A 26,944-nucleotide genomic window follows, 5' to 3' on the forward strand; every position below is an offset into this window, starting at 1 on the left:
ATTTTGATCCTCGTTCTTCTGCTAGAAACGATGTGAAAGTAGATCGATGGTTTTGTGACCATTATGCTTATCTTTTGTCTCATGCTAGGAAACGTAGTGTCCATCAATGGCCTAATGATTTCCAACAGTGGAAATCACAATTTCATTCACAACGTTGTCAGCCCTGTTTAAAGTAGTTAGTAATTGAAGAAAAAAATGTTTGATGTTATAGTGTTGGATTATTGTTAAAAATGTTAGAGTTGTTGTTTAGTGTTAAGTGATTTTTGAATAAAAAATGTTGTGTTTTGAAAAAAATGACTTTGTGGTTTGTTTAGCTATAAGAATGTTGGATTGATGCTCTTTCATTTCTTACTATCCCTCTCATGAACGTTGCGGCTCGAAAACCGTGTGGGGGATGTTTTCCTTCACGTCCGCGCTTTCACTTTAAGAACCGAGTTGTTCCCAGTCTAGCCATCCATTGTCGACTCATCCTCCTAAGAAGATGTGCTCCAAACTAGCTAAGCTCAACGAAGCCTACGTGAATTTGCATAGGGTCAGACACAGTCTGATACCGAAGCCAGAAGAAATAGAGAATGTGAGAATGTTAAAAATCACTGAAGACCTGATAGAAGAGCTCTTCAGAGAAGAAATGAACAGGGAAAAAGAAGAATGGACAGAGAAGTACAGACTTCAGAGACAGCAGCAACAGCAGCAACAACAGCAGCAGCAACCTGAAGCTGACAGAGGCTTTGTCGATTGCCGTATCGACACCAAAGAGTTCTTCTTCTCTTTCCGAAGAAGCAGACCTATCGCCAGAAAGTCTATCCTCAGAGGACATCGCATTCTTAGAAACTAAAAAAAGAATGCCATAGCAAAAAACAAAAAAACAGCCCTTTTCAGGGCTACCCAATACTCTAGAAAAGAAATAACGATCGATTTGCCAGTGTGTAGGTAGAGTAGTGTGAAAATAAACACTAACTCTTTCTTAAAAAATGTGAGGGTATGTGTTTGTGTGATTGTGTTTGTAAGTGATAAAGTAGGTTGGTATGGATAGTAGATTAAAATGATGTTTGTTTTTTGGGCTGTTTGAGGTGTATATTTTGGGTTAGATTGGATTGCTTTGCGTATGTGGATAGTCTATTGAAGTGATGGGTAGCATAAAAAAGTGAGCGAGTGTTTCTTTTAGGTCCGCGCGTTGTTGTTTCTTGGTCATGATCTAGGTAAGATGAATTTTATGTTTTCAGGGGATGTTTTCCTTCACGTCCGCGCTTTCAGTATAAATTGAAACTAGTTAGGCAGTCCAGCTACCCTTGTTGATTGATCAACACCAAAAATGAACACGAGACTGGAGAAACTGTTGGAACTTCATGTGCATCTGGAATATGCCAGGCGCATATTAAATGAACTGGCCGCTGAAGCCATTGTCGAGGAGGGAAGGATAAGAGAGGAGGAAAGAAGAAAAAAAGAAGAGGAGGAAAGAAGATATAAAGAAGAGGAGGAGGAAAAGGAGAGAAGAAAAAATTTCAGAATCCCAGAGAGTGAAAATTGGGATTCTGAAGCGACATATCCTGCCTCTGCTCTCTCCCCCAAAAAGGTAAAAAGTAACTGGGGGATAAGATGTGTATGTGGCGCCAGGCCTGGAAGGTGCCACCATTAACCAGGTGTCCATGAAGTTCCAAACAAAACAGCCCTTTTCAGGGCTACCCAATACTCTAGAAAAGAAATAACTATTAATTTGCCAATGTGTGTAGGTAGAGTAGTGTGAAAATAAACACTAACTCTTTATTAATAGTGGAAGTGTATGTGTTTGTGTGTTTGTAAGAGCTCAGGTATGTTTGTGTGAATAGTAGATTATGGGTTTCTTAGCAAATGTGGAGAGTATAGTTAGGGTTATATTATATGAAATGAGAAAGTAGGGGGATGTTTTCCTTCACGTCCGCGCGATGTTTGGTCATCATCTAGGTAAGATCCATTTTATGTTTTAGGGGGATGTTTTCCTTCACGTACGCGCTTTTCGTATAAGAACCCACAGTATTCGTCGTTCAGACCATTCTGCAAAGAATAAAAAGAAGATGGCGTCAAACCAAATGGACAAATTACAAACCTTGCAAGACGTTTTAGACAACTTAGGAATAATGGAACAGATGCTATTAAGACTCGTTGAAGACCATTATTCCTATAGTCCCCATCGTGTAAAGATGGAAATTAACAATTTAAGGAAAGCAAAGGACAAGATTAGTGGTGTCATGAAAGAGATCAAGGAGGAGAAGGAGGATGAAGAGGAAAAGATAAGAATAAGAACATGGAACGAAAAAATTGAAAAAGAAGAGGAAAATGAGAAGAGGAAGAAAGAAGAAGAGGAGGAAGAGAAGAAAGAAGAGAAGGAGAAAAAAAAGAAGAGAAAGAGTGTTGGAGATAAAATAAGAAGTTGGTGGAGGAAAAGAAGAAATTAGAAGAAGAAAACCCAAAGGCCCTTTTCAGGGCCAGCCATATTTCTCGAAAAGAGATAGCCTTTCCATTGCCTACCCCTTTTTTAAAAAAAAATTTTTTTTTAAAAAAAAAAATCCCATGTTAAATTCCCCTTGTCCGTAGAGTGGCCCACGATTTATCGCCATGTTAAATTCCCTTGTCCGTAAAGTGGCCCACGATTTTTCGCCATGTTAAATTTCCATTGTCCGTAAAGTGGCCCAGGGGTGTTTTTAATGCTAATTCCCATTGTCCGTAAAGTGGCCCCCTTCACTACTGCTGGTGAATGGAGCTGCTGTTAAATCGATTTCTCCGTAACTTCAAGCAATTTAAGAAAAACTTCGACCAAATCACGGTCACCATGCATCTTTGGTAGCTTAGTGTGCCCTTCATATTTGACAACAGAGTAACAAAATTCTCACGGGACTTGTTCAGCAACATGTTTTATATTTGTTTGTGTGGCCGATGGAACTATCGCTTAGGGAAGAAGAAGCTGGACGAGTCTTCCACTAAAACGTTGTGACATTCAGAGTCCGTACTGATGATATACGGAAGTTACATATTTTGTTGCAGTGCAGTAATTTTGAAAATATGTTTGTCCTGTTTGCGCATTATTGTTCGCTGTGGTTTCTCGCTGATTTAACCGACCGTTAGCAGTTGTTGGTGTTAAATACGTGATTGCAACGTCTGCATTGAAACGTTTAATCCTTGTGCTTACTTTTAAGCAACCGGACAAAATTCTTTATCCATACGTAGCGCGACAGTGATTCTGAACTAATCATATCATCCAGCAACAACAAATCAATCTGGGTTCGCTCACGCAGTCTATGTGGGGATAGTGAAAGCGGGAAAAATCATTTATATCAAGTAATATATTGATACCTGGGTTAAGTGTTTCAGATTTGTTCAGTGTGACCTTAGTAACCAGCACAGGAAATTATATGTAAAAAAAAATTAAGTTTCACATAAGTGCTGCCGGTCTTAAATATCAATAGCCAGATATAACGCGGATACCAACACCCATTTAAAATATCGCTTGTCAAAATTCTTTGTATTTATCACTAACAGTGGCGGTATCCACTTTGGTGTTGGTATATAACTGGATCCACGAAACGGTTGATTTAGGAAATATGAACCTGGATTTGGGTACATCGGTCAAGAGTCCATTCTGATCCTGCATTAGCGTATGTTTAAAACGTCTCGAAAATCTTTAAGTTCCTTGTCCACTTCGTGAATGATAACTTTGGTATCTTTATGGTTCAAGAATATGCGAGAGCAGCTGTGCGTGAATATACGGTGACACATCGTTGTATATTGATGCACGGTTAAGTGGCATAGATTATGACCAGGCATTGTACGTTTGTGGCCTGATGAATCAATTATAGTCTTCAATGTCCTTATATACCAATGATGCAATCTAGAATATCTTTCAATGAAAATTCCAAAATAATGTGTTAACCCACGGTCACTGTGCACTTAGGAAATAAAATGAACATTTAAATAAATAATTCTTCTCGAAACATATAAACACAACTCTAAATTTTGATAACAAATGGATTCCACTGACTAATCTTATGATATGAACGAATTTTTTATCAAGTTCACACACACACACACACACACAAAAAACACACAGATTTTATTACATACATCACCACTTGACCTACGATGCAGTAGAATGTTCTGGAAAACTATTTGATCCCATTGAAAATTCCATTAACTCTTAAACAATGTTAGGCCTTGAACTCAAAGGTTAGTATACATCTTGTTCATTATTTACAACCATTAAAAGTCGGGTATGCAAACGCTGCATCCACAACCTTCAATCACGGACAAAAGATTTAAGCACACAATATAGCAATAAATTACGAATCTACGACTATTCCTTTATTGATATGCATCATTGTCTCTTTGAATTCATGTTTGTCATCACTTCATAGAAAATTTGTCTTAAAATGTTTGTTGGGGTGTAACATTACGAAGTTAAGACCTATCTGCGACACGCACTCTTGCCTCTTGTATCTTTGGGTTACGGTTATATAGAAAATTTTCATTCAGTTTTAGCTAAAAGTTTGTATATCCTTATGTGCCCTAAACATCTTAACAGATTTTGTTGATAAACTGGGTGAATCCTTATAACAGTAAGACATTTAATAACGCAATATACTGGTTCAAATTTTGACATTGTCGTCATGGTCAGACCTTTTATATCAATGCCTTGACTGTGATTTCAACATGATAGCCAGGAGCTTTCTTTTGTTTACTTCAGTTTTCCGAGGATTATAGGTATCAGATCTTGGTTTGTGTTTGGATACGTATTAGTCACTGCAATACCCTGTTGCCAAATATGGCAATTTCAACAGAAAGGCTCTATCAATATTGTGACAAATCAGTCTGTGAACTTTCTGAACATCAAAATTTCACTACAGTGCGCCGAGAGCGGCACGACTTTGTCCTACTTGAGTAATGTGGCACGCAGTTTTCTTTGCCCTCGCCAGGCCGTTTTATACTTTGTACCAGGTCTATTTTCTAAGTTTGCTTTCCCATTTGCAATATGCCCCTTTTCACAAACGTAAATAGTCGTGTATGTGCTTGATTCAACATTTTTATTTTAAGTCTGCTACATTACGTAGCAGATCACCGTTGATTATCACCACAGTATTATACTTAAAACTGGTCCTTGTTTATTGGAAGTGACTGCTCTCTGTGGTGTGTACACTCAATTGAAAACGTTTTGAAATGCAGCTAAGAAGATATGATTAATGGGATTATCTTTCCAAAACGTGATTTTTCTTTGCAAATGATGAACTTCATATGAAACATTTTATTTTGGGGAATTTTAAAAGTCACCTACTCCACTTATACATTTCCCAATTTTACAACATAAACAAAAACAAGAACAAGATAATAGCAAAAACAAAAACAATTCATATCGAGACAAGATTCGCTTTTGATCATGAGATACGCGTGTAAAGTTCTCTTTTTTGAAGGATAATTACCACGTTTTTATTAGAGCAGAAGAGAAATAATTTTGGGGCACACAAACTTTTCTTGCTAAAAATGTGGGACAATACACTTGTTGGTTATATACGCACACCAGAAAATTAATACACTATGCTTCAGTCAATAGACAGCAGAGTTACCTTTAATTTCGCTGTGTTACCTCTGGGACTTGTACTATATAACAAGGCAAGGTAAAACCCAGCAAGTATTCAATTTTCTAAAATAAAAATCTATTTCCCTAAATATAAAATCAACCAAAATGAAAGAATTACAAATACCTTACACCAGAGGTGAGCAAACTTTCCAGTGCAAGTGCCGCATACACAAAATTTACACCTTGTCGCGGGCCGCATAGTTCATTAAGTAAAATAATTAATATTTGAAATAGCAAAAACAAAAGGTTTTTCTAAATAACATCATAATTAATTTTCAGTTGTTAATATGCTATTAATAATTGAAAACTTAAACTTAAACTTCAAAAGAAGCAAATTGATTTGATAAACAGAGTAACATAAACAGTGCGAATGATGACTTGTTCCTAGGCCGCATGAAAACCCTTGGCGGGCCGCATGTGGCCCGCAGGCCGTAGTTTGCCCACCCCTGCCTTACACTGTATAAATTCCTGAAATTATCCTAAACTGTACTATCAATTTCACATTAAACTGGAAGCTATCAAAAGATACTCCGAAAGTTCTAATGTGCTTGTGTGCTAACACCACTGAAGAATCTCAGTTCTAAATCCAAACGTTTTTACTTCAATGTCATCCCGTGAACGTAGAACAATTGCTAATGTCATAGAAGGTTTCATAACATCTATCAGAATTTAAATATCGAAGTCCTTGAATAATTTCACATAATTCTCAAGGTACTGTCTGTTTTAGAATAAATATTTTCCGCTCTGGAAATCTAACGAACAACTTATAAACAAATCTCGATTTCTTCTCATAATTATTACAAAATCTGCATATTACTGTGATTATTGTTCTTTAATCGTGACCAATGCCGCGGGTTCGGATCTGACCTTGTTAGCTAACGTGGTTTGTTCGAAGGAAGTCACTTTACTCCATTTCTTCAGTACGATATAAACTTCGTTTGCTGTTATGCCGTGAAGTACTCAGTAAACCCAACTTTGAAACGACTTTAATGAAAGTTGACTACATACAACTGTCGTGTAAATCAACCAAAATTCTCGATTAATTAGGAGTAGATCGGTCTGTCATCCATAAGTTTAACTGTAGTATCGGTTTAAATATCCATTTGCTTTCAAAAACGTAATTATTTTTACTTATTTTGTTGACTTTAAATAGCCAATCGATGTTACTAACAATACTCATGAACAGTATTCTGTACAGTTTGTTCTTAAATTTATGGATCATGAAACAGTTTCATTTAATGATTCTACATACATTGCAGATAACTTACATCTCCATTTGACTTGCACGACATGCCTTGCATTATATCTGGGGAACATTCATTCATTCATTTATTTTAGACATTTTGGAACATTCATTCATTCATTCATTCATTCATTCATTCCACAAGTTAGACACATGCACTACTTTCTGATTCAGCAAGAACATTTGCCAATTTGAATGCATATGGCCGACCGGGGGGGGGGGGCAACCGGGGATATATCTCCGGGGCCGCAAGGGGACCCGGGCCGAACAAAACTTTTTAAATTTATAAAAGAAACATTTTGTTTTAACAAGAACTAGGAGAGGCCCTGGTGTTTCTTATCCCGGGGCCTGCGATCGCTCTCTACGTCCCTGTGAATGCAGTATGTAATCATCGCGACCTTGATTGCAATAAATTTACCTCTAGTACAAAAGTTAATACTCCTTTCTTCAGCTTAGTGTTTTATTGCGAAACCACACAGTTAATTGATATTCTAATTCGCTCACAGTAACATGGCATTCTAAATATGTCGGGAAAAGGGGAAACACTTGTCAGTGAATGAAAAGAATGGTAAATCTACAAACAAAATACACAAACTTAGTCAAGACGGACATAAACAAACCAAATTGTAAGCTCGAAAAATAAACTCAGCCTGTACCAGTTCACAACCATCTTCGCTGTCCAAACGGATGTTGTTTCATATCGTCAAAGGGAATGAACTGGGTCGAGTCATGACCTTTGGCTAGTGAAGACGGCTCACAGAAACACACAAAACACCTCTGTTTGAAATTTATCAGCCGAAATTTGGTATATGAAATTGCCCCACTCAACACACACAAGTTCTCACTCCAGCACGAAACCGATATATGAGCTTAGAATTATACATAACAAGAGGGAATTTAAGTTGATAAAACAATTTGCCAAGTTAGATCATGAAATATATGATGGGCTTTTTCTTATGTTACTCTAACGACCTCTACGTGGTCCTGATATAGTTATTCCAACCCATCGTCCACGTACGCAGCAGAACAAATAAAACAATGAACGTAGTTTATATAAATGGGACCGACCATTTAATTTTCTTGAAGGTAGGATGGATTTTTCTTCAACCATACAATATTTGTAAATTACCTCAAGATTTTCAGATATTTAGTTACGTTTCCTACAAGCAGGAATAATACTTTTTTAAAAACTATTTGGGGCCAAACTTAATTTTCATTGTCTTTTTTATTTAGTTATAAATTTATAACCGTACCCCTACACAGCCCTTTGCAAATTAAATGGTCTGTACATTAGAATACGCAATCTATCACTCTTTATACGTCGCTTGCTGAGCGAGATTATACGTCCATACGAACGGCAAAAGCAAGCAAGTGACTGCCAAAAATTCCATAAACAAAATTAACCTTAAAAAAAATTATATATATATATATATATATATATATATATATATATATATATATATATATATATATATATATGTGTGTGTGTGTGTGTGTGTGTGTGTGTACAATTTTATATTTTCAAAAATGTTTGTAACTATAATATGGTATTAGATAAATATGCCCATACCGTTTTAACTGTCGAGATATGTAAATCGGAGTGTCGAAGGTCAGAGGAAGGCATATAAATGAATGACGTTGTCCCCTTTAAAAGCCAGTTATGCTCGCCTCCATTCCATGTCTTGCTACTGAAGCAGAAATAGTATACAAGTTTTACATTTTTGTCGAGTCGTTTTGGTGAAAGCTGCACATGACGTTTATTTGCGTGTCCGTCTGTCCGCACATTGCTTAACATCATTGTTAAAGCTGTACCTACGACCTTTCTTGCTAAATAAATCGGCATTGCCTAAGCTAGGTGGCGTGCTCGACAGGCAGGCTAGTTATTTAATTGATGACATGTTATATAATGTTGAGAGAGAGAGAGAGAGAGAGATTTTTAACGTAGCTTTAAAAAAAAAAATTCAGTCATATCGATGTCTGCGGTGTGACAGTTTATAGTGATGTCTAGCTTTGGGGCATTATGCCGCAGGTATGTAGCATGATGTCCCACCCAGTTATATTATTATGACACCAGGCCGACCAGCCCTAACACTAACCTTTTAATGATGTGCGCCTAGCGAGGCAGCTGTTAGTACCATTTTTTAAAAATGTTTTTGGAATGACTCGGCCGGAGTTCGAACCGGCGACCTTCCGCATCCAAGGCGGGCGAGAGACAGAGATATACGTTGTCAAGATTGATATATTTATATAATGATAATGTGCATTGTGGGTTGATTCACCATTCAATATCAGGCTAAATACGAATACTACTGGATTAACCCAGTGATTATTGATTTTCAAAGAATTCAGTCAAATATGCAAGCCTTCTATCATACATTATTAACACGGACAATTATGAAAAATAGACTGAATTAGAAATGAAGGCGAACCGTATATAAGCCATAAATATATATTATGATGCCAAATGTCCACCTCTGACAAGCCCTTATTCAACTAAATACAGCAATAAACGAAGCTAACCCTTTTCATACCATAACGATTGTAATTATTCCACTTGAAGGATGGGTGAATGAACGCCACGAAATCGATAGATGAATTACTACGCATAGCCGCGGTGCTGGCCCATTCATAGTGTAAACAATAGAATGCAAGCATTGTGAGCGATAAATAACAAGACCTTCAGCCAAAGGGGCGTGGCTATCTCATCTCTTTACCGGATCTATTTGACGTCACAGTACATTCACAAGTATTCATAGTTTTGTGTCGACTGTGACTTTTTGATTCACAACTTAATGATTGACAGTTGACCCCACAACCCCATTGGTCAAAAGACATCTGAGATAATTTACATGGAAAACATCAATGCAATTTGATACAATACCAAATTTCCGTTTAATTGCTTCTATATTTCCAGCCGTGGTAGCGATACAGCATCATTAGTGCAGTACACTAGTATATTTTGCTGCCCTACCTCCTAGTATGTGTCAGTTAATCTATGAACGCGTGTGAACCGTTTCGTATGGATATTTGCATAATTGGGTTGGAACTATATTTAAACCGATGTCGCCATCTTGGTTAAAATATCCTTGCGCGAGAGTTTAAAATTTTAAGTTTAATTCAAGTCTTAGGTCCTATCAAAACGTTTTCCGTTTGTAATATACATCTGTAACATATACATATAATGCATTTTAGAGATTTATTTAAATCTTAATTATAATGAGCTCATTTGTGGTCCTATTTTGTACTACGGAGTACTACAGAATGTATATTGAGTGTCCTGTCCATTTCCTGTCTTTGGTAGATGAATTAAGAAATGAATGTGAATGTAAAGACAAACCCTAAGTGATTAGGCGATCATGGAGCTTAGAAGATGACAGAGAATTCAAACAAAGAGTAAGTATTTTCATTTCAATGCGAGATCAGTGGTTGAATGCGGCTCTATTCGTCTGAAATTTAGGTAAAACTGAACAATTACTCGAGTGTCCAATATGGAGGCTGCCAGCATTGAGAATATTGGTAACCCTTTAATTGACGAGGGATTTAAACCAATTGAATTGTTTTGATCCTGCAAATTATGGCTCTGGATGAAAATATACTCATTTTTCTTATATATCCTATGTTTTATTTGGGTATTCATGCAGTGTTTGGCCAGCAATTTGCGTTTGATTTAGTATGTTTTCGTGTCAAGAATGTGGGATTGTTTCATTCATAAAATAACATGAATGAGGAAAGACGGCGATGGTCAGTTTGGCGATAGTGAAATGGTGGTTTGCGAGGGCGAGGCTGTTGTGACTTGAAATGTATATATAGTTTAGATGTAGAAATTTAAAGCGCCCATATATAATAATGGGATCTTATTACGAATAAAACATTTCGTAAATACAGGAAATGGGTGTAATTTGATACTTGCAACATGAGTCGATAGGCGTTCATCTGTTCGAAACCGTATCAAATTAATGATTGTATCTGCCACCTAGTAATATTTAAAAGGGCATGATGTTATTATTATTATCAAAATAATTCCAAGTGGAAGGTGCCCATTCCTCAGACCAATGACAAGGTATCAAAAACTCGGTAAAGGATGTTTCATTTCTTAATTTGTTTTGATTGAAACAGTATTTATTTGCAAAAGTTAATGGAAAAGGTACAGACATTATTTTTGAGCTCTCTCCAGATTAACAGTAATATTTTACCGTTATAATATGGCAGATGTGAGCAATGAAGGCAACCTATTAAAGGCATTGAAACATACTAACAAGGTATTAAAACTGAAGTGTGGCCTTCAGTATTGTAATCAAATCAGACCGCAACTAATAATCATGTATAGCAGAAACATGTTACTGTGTACTTGCAAAACAAGTGACAGAAAAAAATGTTGCCATTGATGGGATTGGGTAATAAACTTCTAATAATTTGTATCCACTGATTTGTTTTTCCTTACAGGCCATTTTAGGATGGCATCATGCCAGACTTTTGTTTCCAACAGCTTTCCATTTTTTACATTGCAAAATATCCCCCATTTCATTCTTGCTAATAAAACTGTGTAAGCACCAGTACATGTGCCTAAACCTTTAGCTGATTGTTCTGTTCCCTGATTAACACCATTCTGTGATGCATTAACAGTGGTAGAGGAGGTTTATATGTATTTCAATTCCTCAAGGCAGTGTGTCCACTCATTTTCTTTCCTGCAGACATTAACATCTACATTTGTATATTTGATTTAATTTCAATATTTGTTATGCTCATTAGAAGATATATATATACCTGTGCCCAAATCTTGAACTGTTTATCAGGTCAGTGCTTATTAGCTTTGTTAGGCGATGGTTAAAGAAAGTTTTTGTTTATTGGAACTGAACTAATTCCTACAGTGTGTACACTCACAGAATAATGTTTTTACATGTTGTTGAGTAGACAGAAATAAAGAAATTCGCTTTTCCAGCATGAATTGTCTTTGCAGCCAATGGCTAGGTATAGTTGATCTTGTTTGTTCCAGATGACATGTTGATTTTCTCCACTTGTATAATATATGAGAAATTTAAGTAAGTAACATAGGTTGTATTGCTTCTGAACGTGCACTGTGCCATTCACAAAAAGTATCGGACCATTTTTAGTTATTGTCAAGTTATAGTTTGAAAATATTCATGTAGTTTATCCCTCAAAATTAAACCTAAATATCAAATAGAAAATCTACATTACCATTTTAGCAGTGGTATATTAAATATTACTAACTGGTTAAAGCGTTCTTTTGTAGGTTTTTGTAGGTGTTTCCGATGAACAAATAAACACAGATCCTGCTCTTTCAAAATTGAATCACAGTTCTGTAGAGGAATTTAAAGCAAACAGAAAAAATATACTGTCTTGTAAAATTAAGTAATTGCTTATATATCACATACAGTCATATTAATTAATTATTATTATTATTATTTTTAAAAGTTCGCTTGTATCTAACCATGCACTGAATATCCTTTCAAAACATTGCTGCCACCTATATCTATTGCTAATGAAAGTTGAAGAAACATTTGAAAGACCACATGAAGAATTATATGAAACAGGATTTTGTTAAACTTAATAAGTAACATAGAACTACTCTCTTAATTTCCTAAGTTTACAATAGTATTATTAATATGAACTTTGAATGTGTATATAATTCTTAAAAGGGTACCTTATTTCACTGTCAGTTGTTATTAATAAATATTAATAATACTAACAACAAAAACAGTTCCCAGTGAATCAAGGTGCAGTTTAAAGTCATATACTTGTTTCAGTTTTCCATTGCTTAGTTTAAAATGTCATTTTGGGGTTGGGATAATTACCATTCTCTTTTTTAGATTCTGGGGGTAATGATAATTATCATGTTGTCTTAGAGCTCTAATAAGTTCCCAACTTTTTAATTGGTATTTTGTGGCACAACAAGAGTTGGTTATTGACTGCCAGTTGGAGTTAAGTTCCAATTACACATGATAGTAGCCGACCTAAACCAATACAGTAGCCGGATTCAAGCGTGTACCCTTTTGAACACACATCCAGCATTCTTTTCATGGAGTCCCATTGGCTCAGATTGGTAAACTGTGCACATATAAATATATGAAGGCTGTTTACATTTATTTTCAGTTTGTTGTTTAATAAAATGTAATTTTTATAAGCTACTCCATAGCACAGTGCGAGTTATCATCTTCTTTTGGCAATGCTTGTCATGATAACTTGTAGTTGGGTGATGTTCCTTTAGGGCACTTTCCCCGATGCTGGGGCAAGCACAAATTCAGCTCATGCATATCATGTTTGCAAGGAACATGTATGGGCAAGTCCAAAAATTAGAGAGAGGGAGAAACAGAGCGGTGTTCAGTTTATAATGCTTTCATGTTCTGCAAGCTTTATATGATCAAGCCACAGTACATATATCTGCACCTTTATTGAGCATTTATATGTATTGCATTCTTCTGTTATATAAACACCAACAGTTTCTTCCAACTATCAATACTTATTTCACATGATACATCTTTTAACTTAATCTGTAACATTTTAAATGTAATTGAACAGATTCAACTACTTTCAAGCAAAGTATACATTGCTTGCTGACTCTAAAACATTGGCTTGTCGGAGATGGTTTTGATGCATGTTGCTAATTTCAAGATTACTAGGTGATATTGCTAATTTGATTACTGTATAACTCCTGAGATTTCTTTGACAGGTGTAATTGAAAATAAAAGGCATGCATTTGTAATGATTTGTTATGTGGGTATCTTTTAAGCTGCAATTGTTGTAGTGAAAACCTAGCACCCACATTCCATGTTTATCATACATCGTTTACATCATGATTGTACGAGACTTTTACATACTTAGTTTATCAAATAATTATTGTGCTCTAAGCCAGTCCATGATGTATGAAGTTGCCTTGAATCAAGAGAAATTATGCTGTCATGACTATTTTAATATGTTCCATCTGCACTTAGAATGAAAGTACATGATCAGTGCAAGTCTTTAGCTAAGCCATTTGAAGAATTTGAAAAAACAAAATGTCATGATGATTATGATTTGGATTGGTGTATTACTAGTTGTGTTGTGTTTTGTTCAGAGAATGCTCCTTCAAATAAAAAGAAATACATGTAGCTTTTAAAACAAAGGAGTAAAATACTCAATTTTTTTCTTATCTTGAACTTTGTGTGGTTACAAGCCCTGACATCAGCCATAAAGACAGTCAAATAAGTTTTTTGTTGGTTGTGTGAACAAAGTTGGTCAGTCAAACAGTTCTTTGCTAAGCTACATCTTTTGTTCCTTGCACCATGTCATTTGATTCAAAATATTTTTTCAAAACCCAATTAAATAACATATTCCATGTTTTAATAATTTTACACTTTCAGTTAACTCATTAAAAAAAAAAAACATACAGAAAATTGCTGCATGGTAATTCTAGTTGTGTCTTATTATTATGGTTTGATGTACATTGTGCTACGGTTTTTCACAGAATTGGGATGTCTGCTCATGATATACATGTAAGCCTTTACCTTAAATCGAGGTTATATAAATGTTATTTCTTTTGGAAGTAATTTTAGTTAAAAACATTATATTAAACTTGCAGGGTTTTGTTCTAGGACTGAAAATTTATGGGGAAATTTTCTTTCCTTTAAAATAAGATTGGAATGTTTTGAATATTGGGATTTCATGAACAAATAAAGGTAATCCTTGATGTTCGTGAATTCTGTTGATTTTGGGTGCAGTTTTTATAGAAGTTTGCATGAATCACATGTCCTAGAATACACCCTGAACTTGGTCCATTTAAATTTACTTGTAAAAAGCAGAATTTAAAATTAAAAATAGGTAAATTCAAAATTAATATTTAGGAATTGGAATTAAGAATTGAAAGTACACATGCCAATATTTTTTTTTTTATGGCTTCCTTTTTTGTGTTCATACACAGGTTTTGCATGACATTTTTAAAATCAAGGTAACATTTTTCATTGTTTGTATTCCTCCATATTTTCATTTAGCTTCATCTTGATGTCACTGATCAGTAATTCAGTCCACTTTCTTGGATGTATATAATGGATCATTAAGGGACTGTTATCATAATATGTAATATGTTCAACAAGGCTTTAAGTTTTAGACAAATAAATGGTATACATTTGATGTGAACTTGCATTATAGTTGAATCTTTTTAGCCATGTGTTAAAATTTAAGTAGATATGATAAATCAAAATTCATTATTTGGAATGGGTTCTGTAATAGTACCCTAAGTATAAGGGATGCATTGGTTTAGTGAGGTCAATTCATGGATTACTTGTGTCATGAATAAGAATACCATGAATAAGAATACATTCACAGCTTATATCATATTTTTGTTTATTGCATCCTGTTGAAAATCATTGTCAAACCATTTAATCCAGTCTCAGTGTTGCATGATGTTGGTTCCTTGCCCTCTGGGACTGGTGTCTCTTTTCCATCCATCAGTGTTTTATAATTCCTTTTAAAATTGTTTAAAAAAAGTTTTCTGTATCTTTTCACAATAATTTTTCCCAAATATCCCCGATATTTAAGTGGGAGAAGTATGTACCAATTTTTGTTTCTTTTCAGAATATGAATTTGTCATCGTAATTTATGTATTCCATATATGTGTGTGTGTGTGTGTTTATGATATCTAAGTTGTTATTTCAGTGAATTGTTTTATTCCTTTTTTTGGTGTATCTAAGTACTGAAGTAATGTATTGAAGAGGTATTATTAGCACATTATGCATGTATTTTTATGATTTCCTTGTACAGTCATTATATTTACACAGGGAAATTCAGTGCCCTGTGAATACCCCGTGTGAGATTGAAAAATATAGCTTTAAGGCCAGTGTTGGCTATTTTAATCGTGGAGTTGAACCTGAATACTGATACTCGATAAAGATACATGGGTATTGTCCAACTAGTGATCTTAAGAGAATTTTCACCTTATTATCCACCTCCATTGAATTGTATTATGCCTGTCACCCCATGAATGAACTACATGTACAATAATGCCCTATTGCTAAGTTTTATTGGTCAGCAGTTTAATTGTTGCATGCAAGATGTCTGGTCTGTAACCCTTTTCATGCCACATATGTACAATTCTTCCTCAGAATAACTTAGTCAAGTGTCCGCTCCATAAATGTGTACTGCATCAGACACTACGTTTAATTGGTTCGATGTTGACAGTGAGAAGAGGGGGGCAGGTTACAGTAATGAATACTCATTTTGGAGGGAATAACTGACAATAAATAGCCTTTATTAATGAAGTTCTTCACTTTTCTATCCAAGCTCTCTTTGAAAGATCATGTAAAACATTACTGCAAGTGGTTTCAACACACATGTACTAGCAAAAGATTGTGTATTTCATCACTCCATTTTGCATCAGGATTAGTTTTTGTTAAAGTGGTATTTATTTAGAGAAACAACTTCAAAAGTCAGTTTTGTTGTAGAAATTGTTTTATAAGATGCTATGATTTCATTGAAAAGTATGGCAAAAATTCTGCTGATCCTTAAGCAAACCTCCGTGTGCCAATTCAGGAATTTTCAGCTCGCTATGGAACTCCTATTCTCTATAATGAACCTTGTCTGTGAAACTACTGGTATGCACCTAGTTTGCTTGCTTCCTGCAATGCTATTGTTGTGAATGAGTATGATAAACCAATAATTAATGTTATATATTTTCGTTATGTACTTATAGTGTTCTCATTGTTAGTTTACTTCCAACTTGATTTGATAATTGGCATGTTGGTACAATGCAGGTCAACTTTTTATTGATTGTAACAATGCAACCACCACTTCTATGAGTCGTAAATCAAAATGCAGTCGGAGCTTAATTAGTGTTGCACATAGGATCCCATTGGCCGGGGACACTGTTCCCTACATCCCTGACTAGGGGTCGACACAATTTAGAGGTAAATTTAATAATGTGCTATTAGAAAAATGAAATATTACTTGCTTTGACTGTTTTGCCACCTTAACTTTGTTGTCTGCACTGTGGTATCATATTTTCCATGGGCACTTGCAATATTGCAATGAAAGTTTTATGAGATCAAGTACTGATGAAAAAAATAACATGTTTTAAATATCTGGTTAATCTGAAATGAGTTGTAGAATTTTCTGTTCTTTGTCCTGCTCTCATTTGACTTTAATCTAAACACATATACCAGCTTTTATTAAAATAAGTGCTTGTGTTTATCATTATAATGAGCAATATATCAGTGCTTCATTTACCAATTTTATTAAAGTTTTGCAATTTTGGGGATATGTTTTATAAGCAAAAAAATGGGATCTGTCCTTGCCCATGCTATTTTAAGCAGGTTTGTGTTTTATATATATATATATATATATATATATATATATATATATATAAGAAGCTCTGCATGAATAAATGAGGTAATTATAGAAAACTGGTCATTTAAAGAACTTTATAATTCCATGGTATTGATGTATTATGCATTTTGAAATTTTACATGTTGATTCATATTAAAATATGTGTATTAAAAAATGCGCACAGTAGAGGATATTAGCTTTTCTTGAAAATGAAACAGACTTTGGACATTTTTACTAAAGGGTAATTTTCCTTGTGTTGCGGCTCAAACATGTGCCTCCCGCACATATGTATCATGCGTATGCACAGTGTGAGATTAGGAGGAAGTTCAGGACATTCACAGGTAGCAAATTTTGTCAGAGCTGCATGTATCCAGCACTCATACTTGATATCTTTACTTGCACGGCGACGACAGCTCCATGAACTAGATGTGATTGACTTGTAAAGTCCTTGAATTTAATTTTAGGAACGTAAACATTACAGTAGAATAAACTAATAAGGAATTTAATTAAAAAAGCCTTTCAATTAGGAGTTTGTGTTATTTACATATTTACCAAAAACATTTAATATATATTGGCAAAAAAAAGGGATAAAATAAGAGTGGACAGATTAACATTCTTTGGTGTTCTAATTAGTATACATTTGTACCTATTTATGCATTCCTAAATTGGCCTGTGGAGAAAGTTCAGTTTCCATTTTTAAAAAAATACTCATTGGAAACCTATCAGATTTTGAAAAACAACTCTCTTTGGCATTGATGCTCCCTGGCTTAGAACTATTTGTACTTTAAATGTCTCTTTGAGTCATTGTGAACTGTCTTTGTGATGAATACCAGTTATAAGTTTTTTGATTGCTGGACTCCATATTTGTTATGGAGTATGTGTATAATTACAAACATGCATAGAACGTCTGAAGATCTCCTCGTCGCTTAATACACTGACAGCCCTGAAAGCTGAGAGTAGTGGCCAAGTGGTCTAAAACGCTCTCCGTTACAGACCACTGCCATCTCATCTCTGTCTGCATGGGTTCGAATCTTGGATTCGGCCAATGTGGGTATGTGAGAAAGCTTGCCAGTAGCTTTTTGTGGGTCGGTGGTTCTTTCTGGCCTTTTCCCAGGTTATTCCTCCACCATTAATACTGGCCGCCATGTATAGCCTATCGTGTGCTCAAAAATGGCGTTAAACCCTACAACAACAACAACAAAGCTGAGAATGCTACTAAGGATCCAGATTGAATTGTTGGTGTTGAAGTTTATGTGATGAGAGAGAGAGAGAGAGAAATGTGTCTTTTTGTAAGAGTCAACAGTACAAAAAAGTTAAAATGCTTTTTAATGAAATAACTAACTGGACAATATGTTCCAGTCACATGAATACAGTTGTTCAACATAAATATTCAGTACTCATTTTAAGACAAGTTAAAGGGAAAAGATAACTTCTGTAGCTTAACTACAAGTCCATTTTGAATTATGGTAATTAATGGGGTGCACTGTTACAGACTGAATGAAGTTGGGTGTAGGTTCCAGAATTCCATCATGTGAGAGGTTATGATTTTTCAATATTTTATGAAAGATGGTCGTGCCATAAAATTTTTGTAATAAGAGTTTATACCTTTTATTGCAGTACAAGCTCATTCACTGGGACCGTTGGCAACTAGATATTATTCAGTAACCAGCAGTACACTTCTAGCTTAAATAAAACTGTAATTAAGTGTGTTCTGGTAATTATTGGTGAAGGCTTATTCTGCTGCATGTTTTGCATTCGGAATATAAAGATAACAACAAATATTCTTGCGCTACTCGATGTCACATTTTGCAAGGTATTACAGTTTACTGAGCATGAAATAGTTTTAATTTCCCAATTTGGAATAAGATTTGAGTGTGTCCATACAATGATACTAGTGTTACAGATCATTGAGGCATTTGGGGCCCCGAGTGGCCAAGTTGTCTAAAGCGTTCACTGTTACGAATCACTGCTATCTCACCTGTCTGTGTCGGTTCGAGTCTCGGATTTGGCTAAGTGTGATTATGTGAGAAAGCTTGCAAGTAGCTTCTTGTGGGTCGGTGGTTCTCTCCTGGGTTTTCCCAGGTAATTCCTCCACCAATTATACTGGCTGCTGTGTATAGCTTATCTTGTGCTGAAAAATGGCGTTAAACTATACAACATTGAGGCATTTAGTACTGACTAATTCAGTAATGGGTATCATCATTTAGAATTTGATTACACATACTTTTAAATGGAAATGAATCACTTTATTTACATCATCATACATCCATATTACTTTAGAAGGTTATTACTTAAACAACCACCAAAAAATCCATTTATCAAAATTCAGTGTTAAAAGTATGTAGACATTTTTGGATTAGGTCAGCCAAAAGATGTGATCCAGTACAAACTGGATTGGTTGTCACACTTTGTGACGTCACAATGAAAGCTGTATGTGTTTCAAAAATTTGTACTTCCCTGTCATTTATTATGATAGAGACTTGATCTCTCATCTTGGTTTAATTTAGTCACTTCGTCGTCATTGTAACACTCCATATCGATCAAATAATTTTCATCCAGAATTTTTGGGATGACGTTTAAGGTGAAAAGCAGTCAGGGATTGGAGTTTAACAGACTAGATTATGAAAATGTAAATTAAATATGGGGGATGGGTTCATGGTTTTAGTAGAGTAACATTATAACTAGAAAAAGAAAAATGTAATTTGTTAAGTATGTCTGATTGTTTAAGTAAATTATGTTATTTTTTATAGTCTGTAGAGTAGCTCCAACAAGCTAATGATTCCTATTATGTAATGGAATCTTTGCTCAAAATAAAATATGTGTACTGCTGTCTATATTCAGATACATTTTAAGATACAGCATAGATTGTGCCATATTACTTGTGTGACATTAAAGTTTTTGAGATAACAGTTGTATATGATGTACAAATTTAAGAGGCAATTTTATTTTCATGTACAAAATCTTAAAACTTACATGCTGTTGTGGAGCATTGATGTAGCCTAACTTGATCCATAGAGGAAAAACATGTTTGCATTCTCAACATTGCTAAAAGACGTACACCATTGTGTTTTCATCATTGCACCCCATGCACTTTCAGTTGAGAAAATAATGCAGAAAGCTCCAGTCCAGAACACTGTAACATGGCACTTGATTTGATGGAACACTGAAATGTGTACACCAAAGGCTATAGCTCAAGAGCCTGGCTTGAAGAGGGCATGGAATATTGTCTGTTGTTCTCTTTTTTTTTTTTTAAAACTTTTTGTTTGAACTACTGTAATAAAAGTGACTCAGGTTCTTCTGCCATAGCCAAATAACGTTCGTCCTTACTAACCAGAAAGTTTTTTATAATCTGTACGAGAATGAAAAACCAAAGAGTATGTTGTATCGCTGTCAGGTGGTGCATGATATGCATTGCCATCATCATAGATGTTCTTATTGGATGGTCTGTTATCAGTTGCGTATCTGTCATCCACTTGTCCACTGTCTCAAGTTTGTTATTTCTACTCCATCTTAACTACTTGTCGGCTTGCCATGAAACTGAACGTACATATTCATCCCATGGTCTAGTTGGTCATAAACTAAAATATTATGCCACTTAGATGCCCATTATTGCCACTGCAGTGACCATATGGAAAACCATGTTATTGCCACTGATCCTGAATGGGTGGCCATATCAACATTTGATTTTCGCTGAAAGACTTCCTGATGTCAGCTTGAGCAATGGTGCCGATCTGATGGCCAATATGGTTGTCAGAGGGGCATTCTTGTTTTGGCACAGATTCATACTCTTTGATCAGATGTATTTTTATAATTGGTAAGAATTATTCAAATTGTTATTTTAAAAAAAGCCTCGTTTGGCGCTCAGCATTAAGAGGTTGACTGGGTGGGACATGATGTCACATATCTGCAGAATGATACCTTAGTGCTAGACATCACTATAAACTGCCATCGTAGTGATATGAAAGAAAATGCTGAAAGCTATGCTAAAAATCTAAATCACAAACACATACCACACACCAGAACTGTGCTAGAATGAAGGCCATTAAAATGAGGAAACACTGCATTATGATCATTCCTTAAGTGTGCATCTTTGCACATCACTGTGCTTGCACAGTTTTTGTTAGGAGTCATTTCCCTTGTTAACTTCAACCTGATGTAGTTGACGGTAGAATCTTGTGAATACAATTGGTCTGACATTTTTCAGTGCACACGGCACTGTGTGTTGTGATATGGAGTCTATTTAGCACTCAAGGAATTAATGAATGGTTCTTGTTTAGTAATACACAGTTTACCTGGTGGGAAATATTACCTGTGATGACCCAGGTTTGGCAACAAATGGAGTAACGGCTCACAGCTGTATATGCCAGAGGGGTTTACTTACAGTGCAGTGTGCCCTTAAAAAAAATAGTAGTGTTTATTAAGAATTAATGTCAAAGTTTGGACTGGAGTACATTGGTCATCTTTTATTGTCAGTATGTTGTGAGAGTGACCAGTTTTACTGTCTTGGAATAGTTAATATATCTTCATTTTTCATTCTTGAAGGATGAATTGTTGTTTAAATGACTTAGATTTATATTCTCTTTGTTCACTGCAGGATGAACATAATTCTGTTCATATATGCTACACAATTTCTTTTTTGTTGATTTTGGACTTTAGTATTGATCTGGAACTGTTTATATCGATTCAAGTACAAATTTTGTAGTATTTAAATGAATTAAAGTATTGATTTTATAGTATTTATATGAAGTCAAGAATAGATCTAGTAGTATTTTATATGAATTCAAGTAATGTTTTAATCATTTTTATAAACTATTTTTACTCTACTCTTTTCTTCATCTCTCTTGTGAAATTCTATTATTTACTTGTGCATTTTAATGCTGTTCTTTTAAACTTCTTTTCCTTTATCCATTTTATCAATTCACTGTAGTCCAACTCTGACTTGCAGATTATTACAGACATCGAAAGCATTTGCAAATTAGCATTTTGAAAAACAGGATCATGGATCTTCGATAACGAATAGTTCTTAAATTTTAGCCATCAGTTTAAATTTCTCTTTCATTTCTAATTTATAATCGATGTTGACATGTTTGAAGAGTTGACCATCCTCTCCCCCATGTTTTGGTCTTCTGTCCTATCCATCATAATACAGTATGTATGTAATTTGGAAATGGGAATCACCTTTGAATTTTGCAGGTATTTGTTTCTCTTCGTTTTTTTTTTTAAGGTTATTTTATGTAACACAGATTCTTTTTTTTATATAAAATGTCAGTTTTAAAAATGTAATTGCTTTCCATATTAGAGGCCAAGATGTCTAATTTATTTGTTATTTATTATTTCAACATGTGACTTTAAACATCTAAGAATTCAGGAAAGAAACACTTCTCCTGTCATAATTTTGGAGAGGGGGAATTTTTTCTGACTTTGTAATAAATGTTTGCCTTTCATTATTGGCATCAGTTTTCAATAACAATAAACACCTTTGTAGATAGATGGACAACCTGACTGACAACTGTGCTTGTCCTGTAGACTTTTCACTAGTCCTTCACAAGATGACAGGTTATAACTGAAACTACTGGTACTAGCCAGTAGACAGGATATTTGCTAGCCTCTGACTATTTGACTACCAATAATTTCAAGCCATGAATTATTATTATTATTACAATCTAAACTGTGTTGAGCAGTCATAATAGTTACGGAGAAAATAAAACAGGTGATGCTTAATATAGGCTTGTTTGTTTCAAAATGTAGGGACTTTCAGAATGTGGCTGTTTACTACACGTGATCTTTTTGGTTGTTTTTACTGTATTTAAAATTAATATCATGGTACAGTGGAACCTGTCTTGAAAGACCACCCCTTCTGCCAAAATATAATGGTCTCTCATGACAGGTGGTCTCTCATAACACATTATAACACTATATAATCTCTAAATCTGTACATGGAGAACCTGGTCTCTCAAAACAGGCGGTCTCTCATAGCAGTGGTCTCTCAAGACAGGTTTTACTGTATCTACATCTAACAAGGGTATAAATTATTTTTAAAAAAGGTCTTTTCTTCTGGAATCAGTATCAGGTCCCCCAAAAATATGCATGTTTCTGGTTGGCTGACCATCCGGTTTTCTTTGCCGACCCTAGCACACCAACCCCACCCCACCTAAAAAAAAAATTCTTTCTGATATTGATTTGTGTATCTGAGCTGGTATAGCCCAGTACTTCGAGTGCTTATTACATTATATATATTATTCATTTTAATATATATATATATATATATATATATATATATATATATATATATATATATATATATATATATATATATATATATATAAAATATCTACCTACCCTAATTTGAAAAACACTGAAATAGGAAGAACACATATTTATGGGGCCTCAGAAAGCAAAAGAAATATTGTAAAAAAGGAAGGAATATATAAACAAAGAAATGACTTGCACATAGTTAATGGCAGTTTTTGCCAAGGAAGTTACCTTTTAACTTTTTTTCTCTTGGTTTAAATAGAAATGACATACTGTAATCTTTGAATCATTTAAATTTCATGTCAGAATTTGTTTACAGTGAAATTTAAATTACTAAATAAATACTTAAATGGTTCATATTTGAATAAAATATTTCAGAAAATGTTACCATGACATAATGATTGAAAATATCAATTAAAATAACATCATATTTTTTATTTATTTTTTTGTGGCTGGTCAGTTTCAAGGAAAGTAAAGACATCGGCACCCATTGTTATCCAGTTAATTGAACATTTGTACGGAATATTTCTGATACTATTTATCATACCTATACTGTTATCCAAAGTATACTGTATATACTCAGTTAAGTCAAACCTCATTTAGCAAATATCCTTATCTTCTGCAGCATGATACGCCTGCAGATCAAGTTCTGTGCTGTTCCAATTACTCTTAGCGAACTGCACATACCCAGATCCACCTGCACCTTATGCGATGGCAGATCTGGGTCTGTGCAGATTGATTCAACTTATTAGTGAGTACGTACAGTACAGAATTTCCTTCAGTGGTCTCTTCAAAGGTCTTGAGAACAACTTGCAATTGTTGAGTGTATTTGCTTAGCCCCTGGGGGAGTGGTTGATACAAAGCTGTGTTAAACAACATGTTTGTGGGATCACTCCTAGCTGCATCAAGTACAAAACTGATCCACCTTGCTGTATAGAGAGGTAATGCTGTAAAAGTTGTGATTAGAATACACAAAGAAATGAAGTTCTTTTCCATATTGGTACAATTGTTTATTTGGAAAGTTTGAGTTAGACTCGGAGGAAAGAAATTATAAAAAGAAATGGTGGCTCTATGTGTTGTGTATATACTGGTAATGAGTTTTATCACAACAACCAATTGTATAGTTGCATAATCTTGAACAATTTTGACATGGATAAAGAAAAATCAAGAAATTAATGAATAATAGTGAAATAGTACAGAATGCTATATAGGTCAAACATTAAAACATGCCAACACCTGTGGGCTGCATAACTTTGTGCAGGCAAAGGGATGCTGGAGATATTGCATAGACACTGGTATGCGTGGGGTACCACCAACAATACAAATTTGAAACTGAAGGAAATGAATATATTGAGTCTTTTCAACCCCCAAATCAAATAACTTGGCTTAAAACTATATGGAGAATTTAATGAATTTATCTAATATTTCACTTGAAAATGTAATGGAATAATATATTTCACTTGAAAATGTAATAGAATGATGCAATTTGCCTTCATTGAGTTTTGAGGAACAGATACATATTTCTGATATATATATATATATATATATATATATATATATAGACAAACACACATTATGGTGAGTATTTGTTGTATTTGAATAATATTTGGCCTGTAGGGCTTCAAGTATATTAGCAGCTGACATAATTGTCATTAGCAAATCTAACCCCTCCCATTTCATGGGGATCTGCTTTTACCATTATATCAAACCATATTATGAAGGAGATCCTTCTGGTAAGTGTACCACAGTGGATTGCCAAGGCATCATTTTTTGTGTTGCTTTATAGATAGTGTATAATAAATAAGATTTCTCTTTACAGCTAGCATTTGTTTTGATTAAATGTTTTGTCACTTTTAATGTCTGCTGTTTCCCCCCCCCCCCTTCCAAGTTTTGAATGGCACATTATATTCCACATGTTGCATTGCAGCAATGCAAGATGGTAGATACAGAGCTTAAATTCTTGTACGAGCTGCTGCCAGACAATGCAAATTCACTGGTGTGGTGGCTTTATTGGCTGAAATTCGCCAAGAAAGATATAAAAAAATAATTGATAACCTTGTCATTTGTGGGAATGTAGTGTGGATGTAAGTTTCACCGTTTACATATTTGTCTGCATACATCTGTTGAAATCATTTCATCCTGGCGGCCATTGTGTCCAGAGTTGAGAATATGCTTATCTCATGTACCTCAGACCCATTTTTTAAAGATGTTTCACTAAGAATTTTGAAGAAATGTAAGTTCTAGGTAACTTTGATTTCTTGTTGTTTCTTTATTGTTTTTTTGCTTTTTTTGTATTATTCCAGAATATTGCAATTTGTATTACCGTTTCTGTTTTGTACTGCAATTCAGAAATTCTGCTGGTTTCTAATGGTAACCATACTCTATTCTACCTCTTTTCTCATCACTTTAACTCTTTTTTGACTCTTATGCACAGTCACTGTGCCCAAAATATAAAGTCAGTGTGACCCACAAAAATCTGTTTACATCATTTGTCAGTACCTTAGATAATTTTCAGGCCCATTGGGTATTTCACCTTCACAATTAATTGAATGAAATTATATTTTAAAATAAACTAATTGGATATTTTTCAGTTTTAAATGATAATCACTTAAAATTTTACCGAGTTGTTTTGTTTATGTTCTCAAGCGAAATCATTTTCTCTGCACCCATTTATCATTGGAGATACTGTCTACCAAGGACTTCAATAGATTTGGTGAACCCTCATCAGGCTGGACATTTTTTCTCTTGGTATTTGGTACATTATGCATACATCTTAGCCTTTTCTCTCTATTACTTAAATCAATTACTTTCGAATAGGGTAATGGCTGTCTCCACAAATAATGTAAATAGAGTCTGATTCAACAAATTTATCATTAATACCTTGGAGAATACTTCACATTAATGGTACTGAGGATGGTCTCAGCTGGCTGGAAAAAGTTAAGAATTGTTGAATTTTTGGATAAACTTTCAGGCTTTGAATGTTGTCTCCTTCATTTTCCCATCATTTGTAGCATCTTTCTGATGTTATCTGAAAGCTTGGTTTTATGCAAGAAATTCACTAGTTATTAGTACTTCTGAGAGAGTGACAGCTGAAAGGTGAATATGTTTGCATTCGCAACATGCACATTGGAGAGAATGTTGGCACACCTCTATGCTACTTTCATTTACTGTGGCAGGAATTTCTTACACTGTATTTGTTAAAATTATACATGATCTAAGCACTCAGCTAACCAAAATGACTGCTTCCATGAGCTCCCAAAAATCTGCCTGAATTAGTCAAGTACAGTATCTTTAGCAGTTATTACAATAGGGAAAACAAATTTTGCCATAGCAGCTTATTTAAGTGCAATGAATGAATTAACAAAATATTTAAAAAGTAAAATAAAATGTCTGCTCATTTTTTTTAATACTTGACCTTCAGAGTTTATGAAGTGAATGTTTCATGGTAGGCACTCATCTGAATTGAATCAAGCCTATGATGTAACCTCAACCCAAATTACTCCCATCAATCATACACCAAAATAAAGGGGATT

At 34.6% G+C, this 26,944-nt stretch overlaps 1 protein-coding gene across 2 annotated transcripts in view; it reads left to right on the forward strand.

The window, feature by feature from the left end:
* LOC149805672 (sprouty-related, EVH1 domain-containing protein 2-like) overlaps positions 1–26,944 on the forward strand; it is a 175,579-nt gene that overhangs the window by 120,916 nt on the left and 27,719 nt on the right. Inside the window, exon 1 of one of the 2 annotated variants that reach the window (XM_089950323.1) lies at positions 10,119–10,238. The exons of the other annotated variant lie outside the window; for it this stretch is intronic. Coding sequence (XP_089806449.1) covers positions 10,216–10,238 — 23 coding nt within the window. The 5' untranslated portion in view covers positions 10,119–10,215. Of the gene's footprint in view, positions 1–10,118; positions 10,239–26,944 lie in introns of those variants that run through there. 2 annotated transcript variants of the gene reach the window in all.

This window comes from Sinohyriopsis cumingii, chromosome 2 (genome assembly GCF_028554795.1).
Source record: "Sinohyriopsis cumingii isolate HCF-2022 chromosome 2, ASM2855479v2, whole genome shotgun sequence".
NCBI classification, from domain to species: Eukaryota; Metazoa; Mollusca; class Bivalvia; order Unionida; family Unionidae; genus Sinohyriopsis; species Sinohyriopsis cumingii.